Source organism: Scylla paramamosain, chromosome 42 (genome assembly GCF_035594125.1).
Source record: "Scylla paramamosain isolate STU-SP2022 chromosome 42, ASM3559412v1, whole genome shotgun sequence".
In the NCBI taxonomy this organism is placed as follows: Eukaryota; Metazoa; Arthropoda; class Malacostraca; order Decapoda; family Portunidae; genus Scylla; species Scylla paramamosain.
The window spans coordinates 11,934,812-11,949,446 of record NC_087192.1 but is presented as its reverse complement, the minus strand read 5'-3'; the positions used below and the strand labels follow the sequence as shown (position 1 = coordinate 11,949,446).

Below are 14,635 nucleotides of genomic sequence, written 5' to 3'. Positions count from 1 at the left end.
AGCGAAGCGAAGTTTAATATTGAGGTTGTTTCATTTTGAGCGGCCCGGCCCGGTCCGACCGTAACGCTATTTAAACGCTAATATCTCCGGAACTACTCGGCTGATTGTAACGAGATCAGCACCATATGACAGTATAACTCTACCAATTTTATATGATATAGCTTTTATCTGGGTGAAGTCAATGGATAACTTGCAAAATGTAGAAGACTGTCGGAAATGGGATTTCTCAAAAACTACTCAATCAATTTTAGTGAAAGTTTTGGTGTCATGTCGTTATAATTTTAATAAAATTCCTTATGTCAACTTTCATGTAGCGCTGCACATGCGCAAAGTCAAAATTCAAATTTTTTCCAACAACAACCTCTACAGTAAACTTTACTTCGCTTGTAATTATTATTATTATTATTATTATTATTATTATTATTATTATTATTATTATTATTATTATTATTATTATTATTTTTATCAGTATTATTATTATTATTATTATTATTATTATTATTATTATTATTATTATTGGTATTATTATTTTTATTTTTATCATTATCATTATTAACTGATGTGCATCTCTGCAAGAACTTCCACAAAACAGCAACTTCCTTAACTACAGAACCATGTTACATATTGTGACACAACACAGCTGATGAAAATTAGCTATATTGATTGCACTGCAACTACTACGTATGCCTCAGTGATATACGTGCAGCAACAATAGAGCAACAATAGCAGCAGTAGAAGTAGAAGTAGTAGTAGTGACAGTAGTAGTAGTAGTAGTAGTAGTAGAAGTAGTAATAGTACGTAGTAGCACTACGTAGTACGTTGTTGTTGCTGCTGTTTAGTTGAGAGAGAGAGAGAGAGAGAGAGAGAGAGAGAGAGAGAGAGAGAGAGAGAGAGAGAGAGAGAAACTCACCTGCTCTGGTCTCTGTTACTACCAACACCACGTACTTTGTGTTACTTGTCAGTGTAACGTTTGCATCAGGAGAGTCTTCAGCTATTGTCATTTGATCCTGCCTTTTTTCTTCTCTCTGTAAATCCAAGAATATTTTCTGTTAGTCTCATGTCCTACTCCGTAATTCCTTGTGTTGATAATGTACATTTAGGGATCATAGCGTATGTAATTGTATTTTCTTGGAATAGTCTTCCTTTTTCTGAGTGGTCATTGCTTTTGTTTTCACTCGAAATTACACTGTCTTGTATTGGTATTATCTCAGTTTACAAACCATAAAAACTATTTGAATTTCATATTTTTTAGGGAAGGGTTAGGTAAAAAGACCTTCAAAGATATAAATCTTTTACGCCCCAAAAAGGTGTGCAAATTAGATCAGGAGACGTCTATTTAAGTGCTCTACTACTCAGACCACCAAAGGTCTCGTTTTTGTGCCCTTTCTTTCCCCTTGGACCTACAAAACAAGAAACACATATCGTCCTCATGTTACATCTCAATTATACATATTTTTTTTCTATGTATTATGAATGATAATTGTGGTTTATTTTTCAGGGAAACTAAATATTTTATATGGTTAATATCTTATCAACAAATATTTGGCTATAGTTTTAAAAACCTGTGCTTGGTGAACCTCTGGGTGTTAAATATTGAATTAGCAGTTCAATTAGATGATTTTCAAGACTACGTTTGACACTGCCTTAGAACGCCCTTAATGTTACTGGCATGTGCTTCCATGAAATACTCTCAGTAGCAACCATCCGTACCTCATTTATCCTTGCCACCACTCGAAGATCCTTATCGTCTAATGGATCTCCACTGTAGGAATAGCTTGTAACATTTTCCATGTTTTTCGCTTTACGGCGAACAATCTCCTCTGCCTTTTGCTTGATGATTTCCTTCCATGTTTGGCTTCTCTTCTTTATGTGTTTCTTTGCCAGCACCCAGTGCCATCTGTCGGCAAAATGGGAAAGAAAGTGTTAAGGTAGATAACACTTTCCTACCGGCTAATTGTTCATTCCTGTCTTTCACCACACACACACACACACACACACACACACATATACCAGGTGAGAGCTATATGACATTAATCTGCTCCGTCTCCAAATTGCAAAGAGGAAAATATTAATTAGATAATTTGAGTTAATATGGCTGTTGGCGGAGGGATACCAAATGGATAATTTATTGGCCTCGTAGAAAGTAACAGTAGACTTATGAATAAAGCTAATGTGCAAAAAATCTATAATTATGGAAGAAATTATCAACAAATTAGTGATTATGATGACTCATTTAGAAAAAAAGTGTGAAAAGCTAAAGAGGGAGAACAGACTTAAAAAAAAAAAGATATGTAGATTTTAAATGCGAGGCCTTGGAAAAAAAAAATCACCTGAAGTCGCTGATGAAAATAACCAAAGAAATAACAGTGATATAAAAGAGAAACAAAAGGAATAGAAAAAGGGACAGGAAGAAGACAAAACAGCTCCAGAAAAATTCTATAGGAACAATTTCAGGTGTCTAACTTGACGTAATCTTGAGTGGTTAAGAAGGGTTAGTAGACTGTAGACTGTAGACAAGAAGATTAGTATGGGATTATGGGACATAGATAAGTATGGGAGATATGTGAAACAAATAGTATCATGGGAGGAGGAGAAAATGAAGGAAAAAAAAATGAAGGAAAAAAAATAAATAAAAACTAATAGCGAATAAGATAGAAGTCCATAGTGTAGCGAAGTGTGCAGTAAACTGAGAAAGTCTGATCAGTGTCAGGTTAAGTTCCAATGTGAATGCGAAGAGAATTCTAATCGCTTCATGGATGTTGTGCAGAATGGAAGACTGGAAAAAAGTTTGTAGAGGAGTGAGCATGAAAGGGATAAATTGATCGAACTAAGAACAGAGGTAAAAAAAAAAAGTAAAATAAATAAATAAGTTGATAAAATATATATTTGAATAAGAAACAAGTGAAAATATATGTACATAATAATAATGACAATATTGATGATGATAATAATGATAATAATAATAATAATGTTACGAGGGCAAGGAAATGTTTGTTTTCGCTGTTTAAATCTAATGGGCTGGGCAGCCATGCCAGGGAGCGGTGAGTTGTGTAGGAGAGACCGAGGAAACGCCGTGACGTCTAACTCCCTCAGGCGCCTTGCCCCGCCTGCTTCACTTTTGTGCCCTATCTCCGCAGATGTGATCCCCTGTGTACACCTGTGCTGAGAGACACTGACTGTGGTAAGCGACAGTGACTGTGGTGGTAGCCTGTGACCTGTGATTTTAGGGGTAAAATTGTTTGCAGTGGTGGCGTCCACCCTTCCCCTTGTGCCCCGTCCTGCCCCCGTGACCTTGAATTTGTACATGTGTGGTTTCCGTCAATATAAGGCAGTGAAGGACTCCAGTGTTTCCTTGCGCCCTTCCCCTGAGTGTGTGTGAACAGCCAGACAGTAGGGAAATAGCCTGATAAGTCCTCGTTCCAGCCCGTACCCCTGTAATAAGTACTGCCGCCCCGCCCCGGCACCTGTATCTTCGCCTCAAGAGACGGAGCCTGCGGGTGTGTTCTAGAATGCCTACCTGACGAGGGTGGGGGCGACGTGACAAGTTTGGTGTCAAGAGTGAGGATTTGGCTGGGAAAAAATAAGGTGGAGAAGGCTAAAGTGAAATTCCCTTGTCTGGCTCAGGAGAAGACAAGATGGCGGACCCGACAAATGCCAAGTTGAGTGGGGAGCACACTCTGGATGATGTTGTGGCGATGATACAAACCCTTGGTGAAGGACAGCAGGCTATGAGCAAGGCACAACAAGATTTTAGGCGGGAAGTAAGTGTCGCGTTGCAGGCAATAAAGGGAGAAACAGACACTAAGTGCGCTGAAGTGAAAACTAAGGTACAGAGTGAAATAAACTAGGTGAAGGCAGAATTGCAGCGCAGAGAGATTGTTGCACGCACTTTAAATGGCGTAGTGGGTCAGCTGGGTGACAGACTGTTCTGGAGGCGAGTGGCGCTACAGCCAGTGTCTCTGTGGCGGCTGGGCTTACTGAGGCTGTAAAGCGCTTGGAGGACCGAGTGAGAGCTGTGGAGCCCAGTGATGGCCACGCACAGCAAGCCCTGAGAGATCTCGTTAACGTCAAGACCGAATATGGAGGCGAAGAAGAACCAGAAGGGATGGTAGGAGTATCATAACGGGGCTGGGAGATGAGCTTGCGACGGGGTGGCAGGTGGCTCAGCCGAGCGTAGACCAGCCAGGCAGGTTGTCATGCTCCCATCCCTCGCTGCCACAGCCCCCTTCTCAGGCCACCTCAGCTTCTGTGTTTCCCATGCCTTCGCCTTACACTCCTCCTCCCTCTCCTCATGGCTACAGAAGCCGCATAGTAAGGCACAACAGGAGTTTGATGGACGAATGTCGCTGGAGGCTTACCTCGCCCACTTCGAGATGCTGGGATGAGCAGGAAAAGGCTGTGCAGCTAGCGTCAAGCCAGAAGGGACCAGCGTTGGAGGTGCTGAGTCAGCTGGACACCGCTCAGTGCACCTCCTACTCCAGTCTGGTGAGCGTGCTGGAGAGGCGGTACGGCCACCACCACCAAGCTGAAATGTTCCGGGCTCGGTTCCGGGCCAGAGTCAGAGCTCGGGGAGAGACTGCAGTAGCTGACTCAGGACTTAGAGCATCTGGTGCGTAAGTCGTACCCAGGAGCTTCTGAGGGACTGACTGTAGTGCTGATGAGGGACCAGTTCGTGGATGCACTGGAGAACCCCCAGTTGAAGATTTACGTCAAGCAAGCACACGTGGGTGACCTGCAGGAGGCCCTGGCTCGCGCTCTGGAGTCTGAGTCGTTTAACAAGTCTTGCTCTGGTAGGACCAGGGGGGACATGAAGATGGAGTTGCATTCTTCGCGCAGTCAAATTAAGAGCAGACCCAAGAAGACACGCAGAAGACAGTTCCGCGGACAGTGCTAGTCGTCAGGCAGCCGCCCACAGAGTGCGGATGGAGGGAATGGTCAACAGGAACGCATGCCGGCTCACAGTGGATACAGCATCAGAGAGAACGTTTGTGAGGCCGGACGTGACGTCGATGAGGAGCCCTCCTGTGGCGGCACAGCAACTATGTGGTGTTACTGGACACTGCACGACACTACGAGGACCAGTGGAGGCCAGTATACAGGTTGGTCTAGTGGAGCAAGAGCTGCCTGTGTATGTGGCAGACATTGATGACCGTGCTTGCTGGGTCTGGACTACCTTCTGGAGAGCTGTGCCTGTCTGGACTTTGGAGAGATGCGCATAGAGGTCCAGGGGAAGGAGGTGCTGCTGCTGAAGGTGAATGCCTGCACCCAGGTGGTAGCTGGCAAGACTACTTGTGTGCCACCGAGGATGGAGACTTGGGTGAATTGAAGACTGAGTTGTGATATGGAAAATGAAGTCTGTTTGGTGGAGTCCTTACCCCTCTTCCAGTTGCAGATGCTGGTCGGGAAGACACTGGTGATGAGCAAGTACGTGTGCTGGTCGCTAATCTGGGCGATGAGGAGCGGCATATACCAGCTGGAGCTGCGGTGGGGAGCTGTGAGGCTGTGAAGTTGGCATATGAGGCAACAGGCTCAGGCTTCAAGGAGACAGCAGTTACCCATGGCTTGTCAGCATACCTGGAGGACCTGTGGAACAGGAGTATAGTGTGCTTAGACAAGGAACAGGTAGTTCAGCAGGGGTAATTGCTGCAGAAGTATGTTGATGTCTTCTCGTCAGGTGACTTGGACTTGGGGCACACGAATCTGGTCAAGCATCACATCAACACTGGCAACCATCCACCCATCAAGCAACCACCCAGGAAAGTTGCCCCTGCCCAGCGTCAGAAAATGTAAAAGGCAGTGGGTGAGCTTATCAAGCAGGGACTGGTGGAGAAGTCAAGCAGCCCTTGGTCATTAGCCATAGTCCTGGTAGAAAAGAAGAATGGCTCGACAAGGTGCTGTGTGGACTACAGGGCCCTGAACAAGGTGACGGTGAAGGACTCGTACCCTTTACCTCGTGTCGATGATACCCTGAATGCACTGGCAGAAGCAAAGTGGTTCTCGACGCTGTAGTCAGGTTACCACCAAGTCGAGATGGCTGAAGAGGACAAGGAAAAGACAGCCTTTACGTTTGGTAGATACCTTTGGCAGTTCCGTGTTATGAGTTTTGGCCTCTGCAATGTACCCGCCACATTAAAGTGTCTCATGGAACGAGTGCTGGAAGGACTGCATTGAGAGACTGCACTTGTCTACCTCGATGATGTCGTGGTCTTTGGCTGTACCTCCAAGCAAGAGATAGGAAGGCTGGAGGAAGTCTTTCGCCGGTTTAGGGCAGCAAACCTCAAGCTCAGCCCTAAGAAGTACCTTCTGTTTCAGAGGGAGGTACCATTCCTTGGACACATCTTGGATCGAGATGGAGTGAGAGCTGATCCTCAGAAGGTGGTTGCAATGAAGGAGTGGCCAGTTCCGACGAATGTGTGGGAGGTGCAGAGCTTCTTGGGATTCTGCTCCTACTACAGGAGATTCGTGAAGGACTTTGCCACTGTTGCAGCACCTCTGAATCGGCTGACTAGGAAAGGTGTGCAGTTCTGGTGGGATGAAGAGTGTCAAGCACCCGTGTTTCCCTACCTTGACCCTAGGTTGCTGTACATCCTGGATTGTGATGCAAGCGCTGAGGGAATTGGGGCAGTGCTCTCTCGGGAGAGGGATAGAAGAGAGCATGTGGTGGCATATTACAGCCAGAAATTCAGTCCACCAGAGAGAAACTACTGCATCACCAGGAAGGTGTTGTTAGCTGTGGTGAAGAGTTTAGACCACTTCCACTCATACCTGTATGGCGCTCAGTTCACAGTGAGAACTAAACATGCAGCGCTAAGATGGCTCAAGACATTGAAAAATCCTGAAGGGCAGATGGAGCAACACAACTACAGGATGAAGTACCGGTCTGGCAGGATGCACAACAATGCAGACAGTCTTACCCGTCGACCCTGTGAGCCTGACTGTCAGCACTGCATCCCTAAGGAAGAGCATGTAGAGAAGTGTCACCAGACTGTGGTACAGGCAGATACAACAGCCAGTTGTGAGCATCTGGAGGAGGCTCAGCGTGAAGACCCAGACATTGGCACCATCCTTAAGTTAATGGGGCAGGACACCAACAAGCCAGCCTGTGAGGAAGTTGCAGCATGAAGGCACCAGGCACTACTGGGCTCAGTGGGAGAGTCTGCGGCTTGGTGGAGGAGTGCTTCTGAAGAAGTGGATGACAGCTGATGAATGTATACACTTCTGGCAGACAGTGGTCCCTAAGAAGTAAAGGGTAAGGGTGTTACGGGAGGCACATGGTGTCGCGAGTGGCCACTTGGAAGTGAAGAAGACACTGAGTTGATTACGGCAGCGTTTCTACTGGGTGGGACTGCCGCGTGATATAGAAGAGTGGTGCCAGGCTTGTGACACCTGCAGCGCCAAGAAAGCCCCCAGATGCAAGACACGGGTGCCCATGCAGCTGTACCAAGTTGGGGCACCCATGTAGCGTGCTGCAGTGGACATAGCTGGATCACTGCCGGTAACTACAGCAAGAAACCATTACAACTATCTATGATTACTTTACGAAGTGGCCTGAAGCCTATGCGCTGCCTAACCATGAAGCCACAACTGTTGCTGTGTATGACTGTGCTGAGAGACACTGACTGTAGTAAGTGACAGTGAATGTGGTGGTAGCCTGTGACCTGTGATTTAGGCGGGTAAAACTGCTTGCACTGGTGGCGTCCACCCTTCCCCTTGTATCCAGTCCTGCCCTCGTGGCCTTGAACTTGTACATTTTTTTTTCTTTGTAGGAGGGACTCTGGCCAAGGACAACAAAAATCCAATAAAAAAAAATGCCCACTGAAATGCCAGTCAAATAAAAGGGTCCAGAGCGGTAGTCAAAAATTGAAGGATAAGTGTCTTGAAACCTCCCTCTTGAAGGAATTTAAGTCTTAGGAAGGTGGAAATACAGAAGCTGGCAGGGAGTTCTAGGGTTTACCAGAGATAGGGATGAATGACTGAGAATACTGGTTAAATTTTGCATTAGAGAGGTGGACAGAATAGGGGTGAGAGAAAGAAGAAAGTCTTGTGCAGCGAGACTGTGGGAGGAGGGGAAGCATGCAGTTAGCAAGATCAGAAGAGCAGTTAGCATGAAAATAGTGGTAGAAGACAGCTAGAGATGCAACACTGCGGCGAAGAGAGACTGAAGACAGTCAGTCAGAGGAGATGAGTTGATGAGACGAAAAGCTTTTGATTCCACCCTGTCTAGAAGAGCGGTATGAGTGGAACTCTCCCACACATGTGAAGCATACTCCATACATGGATGGATAAGGCCCTTGTACAGAGTTAGCAGTAGGGGGGGGTGAGAAAAAATGGCGAAGACGTCTCAGAACGCCTAACTTCATAGAAGATGTTATAGCTAGAGATGAGATGTGAAGTTTCCAGTTCAGATTATAAGTAAAGGACAGACCGAGGATGTTCAGTGTAAAAGAGGGGGACAGTTGAGTGTCGCTGAAGAAGAGGGGATAGTTGTCTGGAAAGTTGTGTCGAGTTGAAAGATGGAGGAATTAAGTTTTTGAGGCAGTGAACAATACCAAGTTTGCTCTGCCCCAATCAAAAATTTTAGAAAGATCAGAAGTCAGGCGTTCAGTAGCTTCCCTGCGTGAAATGTTTACCTCCTGAAGGGTTGGACGTCTATGAAAAGACGTGGAAAAGTGCAGGGTGGTATCATCAGCGTAGGAGTGGATAGGACAAGAAGTTTGGTTTAGAAGATCATTAATGAATAATAAGAAGAGAGTGGGTGACAGGACAGAACCCTGAGGAACACCACTGTTAATAGATTTAGGAGAAGAACAGTGACCGTCTACCACAGCAGCAATAGAGCGGTCAGAAAGGAAACTTGAGATGAAGTTACAGAGAAAAGGATAGAAACCGTAGGAGGGTAGTTTGGAAATGAAAGCTTTGTGCCAGACTCTATCAAAAGCTTTTGATATGTCCAAGGCAACAGCAAAAGTTTCACCAAAATCTCTAAAAGAGGATGACCAAAACTCAGTAAGGATAGCCAGAAGATCACCAGTAGAGCGGCCTTGACGGAACCCATACTGGCGATCAGATAGAAGGTTGTGAAGTGATAGATGTTAAAGAATCTTCCTGTTGAGGATAGATTCAAAAACTTTAGATAGGCAGGAAATTAAAGCAATAGGGCGGTAGTTTGAGGGATTACAACGGTCACCCTTTTTAGGAACAGGTTGAATGTAGGCAAACTTCCAGCAAGAAGGAAAGGTAGATGTTGACAGACAGAGCTGAAAGAGTTTGACTAGGCAAGGTACAAGCATGGAGGCACGGTTGCAGAGAACAATAGGAGGGACCCCATCAGATCCATAAGCCTTCCAAGGGTTTAGGCCAGCGAGGGCATGGAAAACATCATTGCGAAGAATTTTAATAGGTGGCATGAAGTAGTCAGAGGGTGGAGGAGAGGGAGGAACAAGCCCAAAATCGTCCAATGTAGAGTTTTTAGCAAAGGTTTGAGCGAAGACTTCAGCTTTAGAAATAGATGTGATAGCAGTGGTGCCATCTGGTTGAAATAGAGGAGGGAAAGAAGAAGCAAAGTTATTGGAGATATTTTTGGCTAGATGCCAGAAGTCACGAGGGGAGTTAGATCTTGAAAGGTTTTGACATTTTCTGTTAATGAAGGAGTTTTTGGCTAGTTGGAGAACAGACTTGGCATGGTTCCGGGCAGAAATATAAAGTGCATGAGATTCTGGTGATGGAAGGCTTAAGTACCTTTTGTGGGCCACCTCTCTATCATGTATAGCACGAGAACAAGCTGTGTTAAACCAAGGTTTAGAAGGTTTAGGACGAGAAAAAGAGTGAGGAATGTATGCCTCCATGCCAGACACTATCACCTCTGTTATGCGCTCAGCACACAAAGACGGATCTCTGATACGGAAGCAGTAGTCATTCCAAGGAAAATCAGCAAAATACCTCCTCAGGTCCCCCCAACAAGCAGAGGCAAAACGCCAGAGGCACCTTCGCTTAGGGGGATCCTGAGGAGGGATTGGAGTGATAGGACAAGATAAGGATATGAGATTGTGATCGGAGGAGCCCAACGGAGAAGAAAGGGTGACAGCATAAGCAGAAGGATTAGAGGTCAGGAAAAGGTCAAGAATGTTGGGCGTATCTCCAAGACGGTCAGGAATACGAGTAGGGTGTTGCACCAATTGTTCTAGGTCATGGAGGATAGCAAAGTTGTAGGCTAGTTCACCAGGATGGTCAGTGAAGGGAGAGGAAAGCCAAAGCTGGTGGTGAACATTGAAGTCTCCAAGAATGGAGATCTCTGCAAAAGGGAAGAGGGTCAGAATGTACTCCACTTTGGAAGTTAAGTAGTCAAAGAATTTCTTATAGTCAGAGGAGTTAGGTGAGAGGTATACAGCACAGATAAATTTAGTATGAGAGTGACTCTGTAGTCGTAGCCAGATGGTGGAAAACTCAGAAGATTCAAGAGCGTGGGCACGAGAGCAGGTCAAGTCATTGCGCACATAAACGCAGCATCCAGCTTTGGATCGAAAATGAAATTAGGAGGGAATAGAAAAGGGGCTACTGTCAGTTGCCTCAGACACCTGAGTTTCAGTGAGGAAAAGAAGATGAGGTTTAGAAGAGGAGAGATGGTGTTCTACAGATTGAAAATTAGATCTTAGACCGCGAATGTTGCAGAAGTTAATGAAGAAAAAGTTGAGGGGGGTGTCAAGACACTTAGGGTCGTCGACAGAAAGGCAGTCCGACCTGGGGACATTTATGGTCCCCTCCCCAGATGGGGACTCTGAGGCTGGTGTAGGAGTCGCCATGATGATTTAAAAATTTTTGAGTGAAGGGTGTGTGTGTTATTAGGTGCTTGTAGTTTTGTGTGGAGGAAGAGAGTCGTCTTTAGAGGGCAGGCTGTGACTGCCCCCTTGTGTTGTGAGACACAAAGGGAAACGTTCAGTGAGGTCACAGCTGGGTTTAATGATAAGTTCACAGCACCCCCTGAACAGTGCTTCAGACCTCACTGAGAGTAAATTATCGTTTCATCAGGTGTCTACTGCCTCCTCCTCCTATACTGTGTGTGTGTTATTAGGTGTTTGTAGTTTTGTGTGGAGGAAGAGAGTTGTCTTTAGAGGACAGGCTGTGACTGTCCCCCTGTGTTGTGAGACATACAGTGGTTTTAATGATAAGTTCACAGCGCTCCCCGATCTAGTACTTTAGATCTCACTGGGAGTGATTATCGTTTCGACAGATGCCTACTGCCTCCTCCTCCTGGTGTATACTACATGTGTAATTTCCATCAAAATAAAGCAGTGGAAGATTCCAATCTTTGCTTGCACCCTTCCCCTGAGTGTGTGTGAACAGCCAGACAGTAGGTAAATAGTCTGGTAAGTCCTCGTTCTGGCGCAGACCCCTGTGATAAGTACTGCCGCCCCGTTCCGGCACCTGTGTGTTCGCAGACGGAGTCTGCGGGTTTGTTCTAGAAGGCCTACCTGACGAGGGTGGAGGCGATGTGACAATAATAATAATAATAATAATAATGATAATGATAATAAAAATAATAATAATAATAATAATAATAATAATAATAATAATAATAATAATAATAGTAATGACAATAACAAACAAAAACAAAATGAAAAGTATGATACCAGAAAGAAAAAATAAAGCTATTTCTTCAGCAAAAATAAAAAAAATATTATCAGCAAAGAGTGAACACCAATCGAAGGTAAGACTGAATAAATTTAGGTCTGGAATTGGAGTGCAGCCAGGCCCTGTAAATGCAGCCCGGTAAACACAACCCAATCAACACTTACCCTGGGGGATTCACCAGCACGGGCAGCTTGACAGTTATGCCTTTGGAAGTGGTGTTCAAGAATTCCGCCGCTCCTTGCAACTGAGGTGGGTTTGGCCACGTCCACGATGTGATTTCTGTATCGTTGCTGCACTTCCATTTCTCTTCTGTATAGCAGGCTTTGACTCTTGCCAGGTACTGTGTGGCAGCAGCTAGATCCTCAAACTTTAACATTAAGAGTTATATTAACATTAGGAACTGTAGGAACTGACTTTAACAAACAATCATCTAACTGCTTGGTACACCACCATCATTTCAAGTTTAGAATAACCATACACCTTTCAAATAGTTTCATGTCATTTCTATCCCGTCATAAAATAAATCTTTATTGTTAACATACACTGGCTGTTGTAGAGCTGGTGTTCGTTTCCAATATCACAGAATTTTCAAGATACAAAGAGACCATGTAGAAAACACTGGTATCAGTTTCTGGTGACTTCCAAGTTAGGTTTAAGGTTTTTGTGCCCTGTTCTGTCGTGATGCTTAGATCTGTCACAGGCGGTACAACTGGAAAGACAGGGTAGAGTCAACACTTGTTCTGCATTGCAATGAGAAACAATCACACACTACATAATGGCTGCTGGAGTAAGGAAGAATATGAAAAAGTAAGGGAGAATACTTAAAAGTGGTTCAGTAAAATAATTAAAATTAACAGAAGAGTGTTATTTGGTAAGGTATGTTCACACCAGGAAACTCTGTTTGGAAACAGATTTTATAAACTGTATATATATATATATATATATATATATATATATATATATATATATATATATATATATATATATATATATATATATATATATATATATATATATATATATATATATATATATATATATATATATATATATATATATACCAAGTAACTAAGCCAGTTAGACAATAAGCCAGTTACTAGTAAACCACTAAGCCGGTCAGCAATAAGCCACTTAGAAAATGAGTCACTTATTTATCAATATAATATAATTACTACTACTACTACTACTACTACTACTACTACCTGTATCCCAGAGGAATGTCACTTCTCTCATGTGACAGCTCGCACCTCACCTTACCCTCGCCAAGTGTCTCTGTCTCTTGAGAAAACATCTGTGCATTCCTTTCCCTTTCCTCCCCGACGTGCCCACGCTCTTTTGATGTCCGCCGCTGTTAATCCCCCACGTGTACCTATGATTAGTAGCAGATAAATACCGACTGACTTCTTCGAAAAGGCAGTTCAGGGCTAGACTCTGAAGCGAGCACACTCTGTATCATCTATCTCATCAATAAACAAAGAAACTACCAGATGTGATTCCATCATCCTTACCACTAACTATCCACTAGGAGAACGGAGCCGTCTCTTTTTGATACACTACACCACTACAAAGGAGTCTCAAAGACAGCACACTACACTGCTACACTGAGCCAGTCACACAATAAGCCCTATTAAACCAGTCACCCAATAAGCCACTGAGGCAGTCACCCAATAAGCCCTACAAAGCCAATTGACTAATAAGCCACTAAGCCAGTCACCTAATAAGCCCTACTATGCCAGTGAGGAAATAAACCACTAAGCCAGTCACCCAACAAACCCTAATAAGCCAAACAGGAAATAAGTCACTAAGCCACTCACTCAGTAAGCCCTACAAAGCCATTTGGCCAGTAAACCACTAAGCCAGTCACCCAGTAAGCCTTACAAAGCCAATTGACCAATAAATCACTAAGCCGGTCACCCAATAAGCCCCACTAAATCAGTCACCCAATAAGCCACTAAGACAGCCACCCAGTAAGCTCTACAAAGCCATTCCAAGGAAAATCAGAAAATGCCTCCTCAGGTGCCCCAATTAACAAAGGCAAAATGCCAGAGGCACCTCCGCTTTGGGGAATACTGAGGAGGGATTGGAGTGATAGGACAAGATATAAACATGAGGTTGTGATCGGAGGAACCCAATGGAGAAGATAGGGTGACAGCATAAGTGGAAGGATTAGAGATTACGAAAAATGTTGGGCGTATCTCCCAAACGGTCAAGAATATCAGTAAGGTGTTGCACCAGTTGCTCTAGGCCAAAGTTAAAGGCTAATTCATCAGGATAGTCAGTGAAGGGATAGGAAATCCAAAGCTGGTGGTGAACATTGAAGTCTCCAAAAATGGAGATCTCCACAAAAGGAAAGAGAGTCAGAATGTGGTCACTTTGGAAGCTAGGTAATCAAAGAATTTCTTATAGTCAGAGGAGTTAGGTGAGAGATATACAGCACAGATAAATTTAGTTTGAGAGTGACTCTGTAGTCGTAGCCAGACGGTGGAAAATTCGGAAGATTCAATTGTGTGGACATGAGAGGAGGTTAAGTCATTGTGCACATAGACGCAACATCCAGCTTTCGATCGAAAATGAAGGTAGGGAAAGTAGGAGGGGAACAGAAAAGAACCTACTGCCAGTTGCCTCAGACACTTGTGTTTCAGTGAGGAAAAGAAGATGAGGTTTACTAGAGGAGAGATGATGTTCTACAGATTGAAAATTATATCTAAGACCACGAATGACGCGATGAACGAATGAGTGAGGTGAATTATTACATGATGGTATTCCACACAAATTTTACCTATTTTGTTTGAACGCCTAACTTCATAGAAGCTGTTTTACGTAGAGATGAGATGTGAAATTTCCAGTTTAGATTAGAAGAAAAGGACAGACCGAGGATGTTCAGTGGGGGCAGTTGAGTGTCATTGAAGAAGAGGGGATGATTATCTGGAAGGTTGTGTCGAGTTGATAGATGGAGAAATTGAGTTTTTGAGGCATTGAACAATACCAAGTTTGCTCTGTCGATCAG

The 14,635-nt window shown here is 44.2% G+C and overlaps 1 protein-coding gene across 6 annotated transcripts in view; it reads right to left on the bottom strand.

Annotated features, from left to right (window-relative positions):
• The window catches only part of LOC135093360 (mucin-2-like), an 82,050-nt gene that overhangs the window by 13,209 nt on the left and 54,206 nt on the right, over nt 1-14,635 (bottom strand). For 5 of the 6 annotated variants that reach the window (XM_063992592.1, XM_063992595.1, XM_063992594.1 and 2 more), the window contains 4 exons: nt 12,171-12,337; nt 11,793-11,995; nt 1,711-1,897; nt 911-1,025 (listed from right to left, as the gene is read on the bottom strand). In XM_063992592.1, the coding sequence (XP_063848662.1) occupies nt 911-1,025; nt 1,711-1,897; nt 11,793-11,995; nt 12,171-12,337 (672 nt within the window). Of the gene's footprint in view, nt 1-910; nt 1,026-1,710; nt 1,898-5,375; nt 5,584-11,792; nt 11,996-12,170; nt 12,338-14,635 lie in introns of those variants that run through there. The other variant, XR_010263325.1, reaches the window with a different exon arrangement.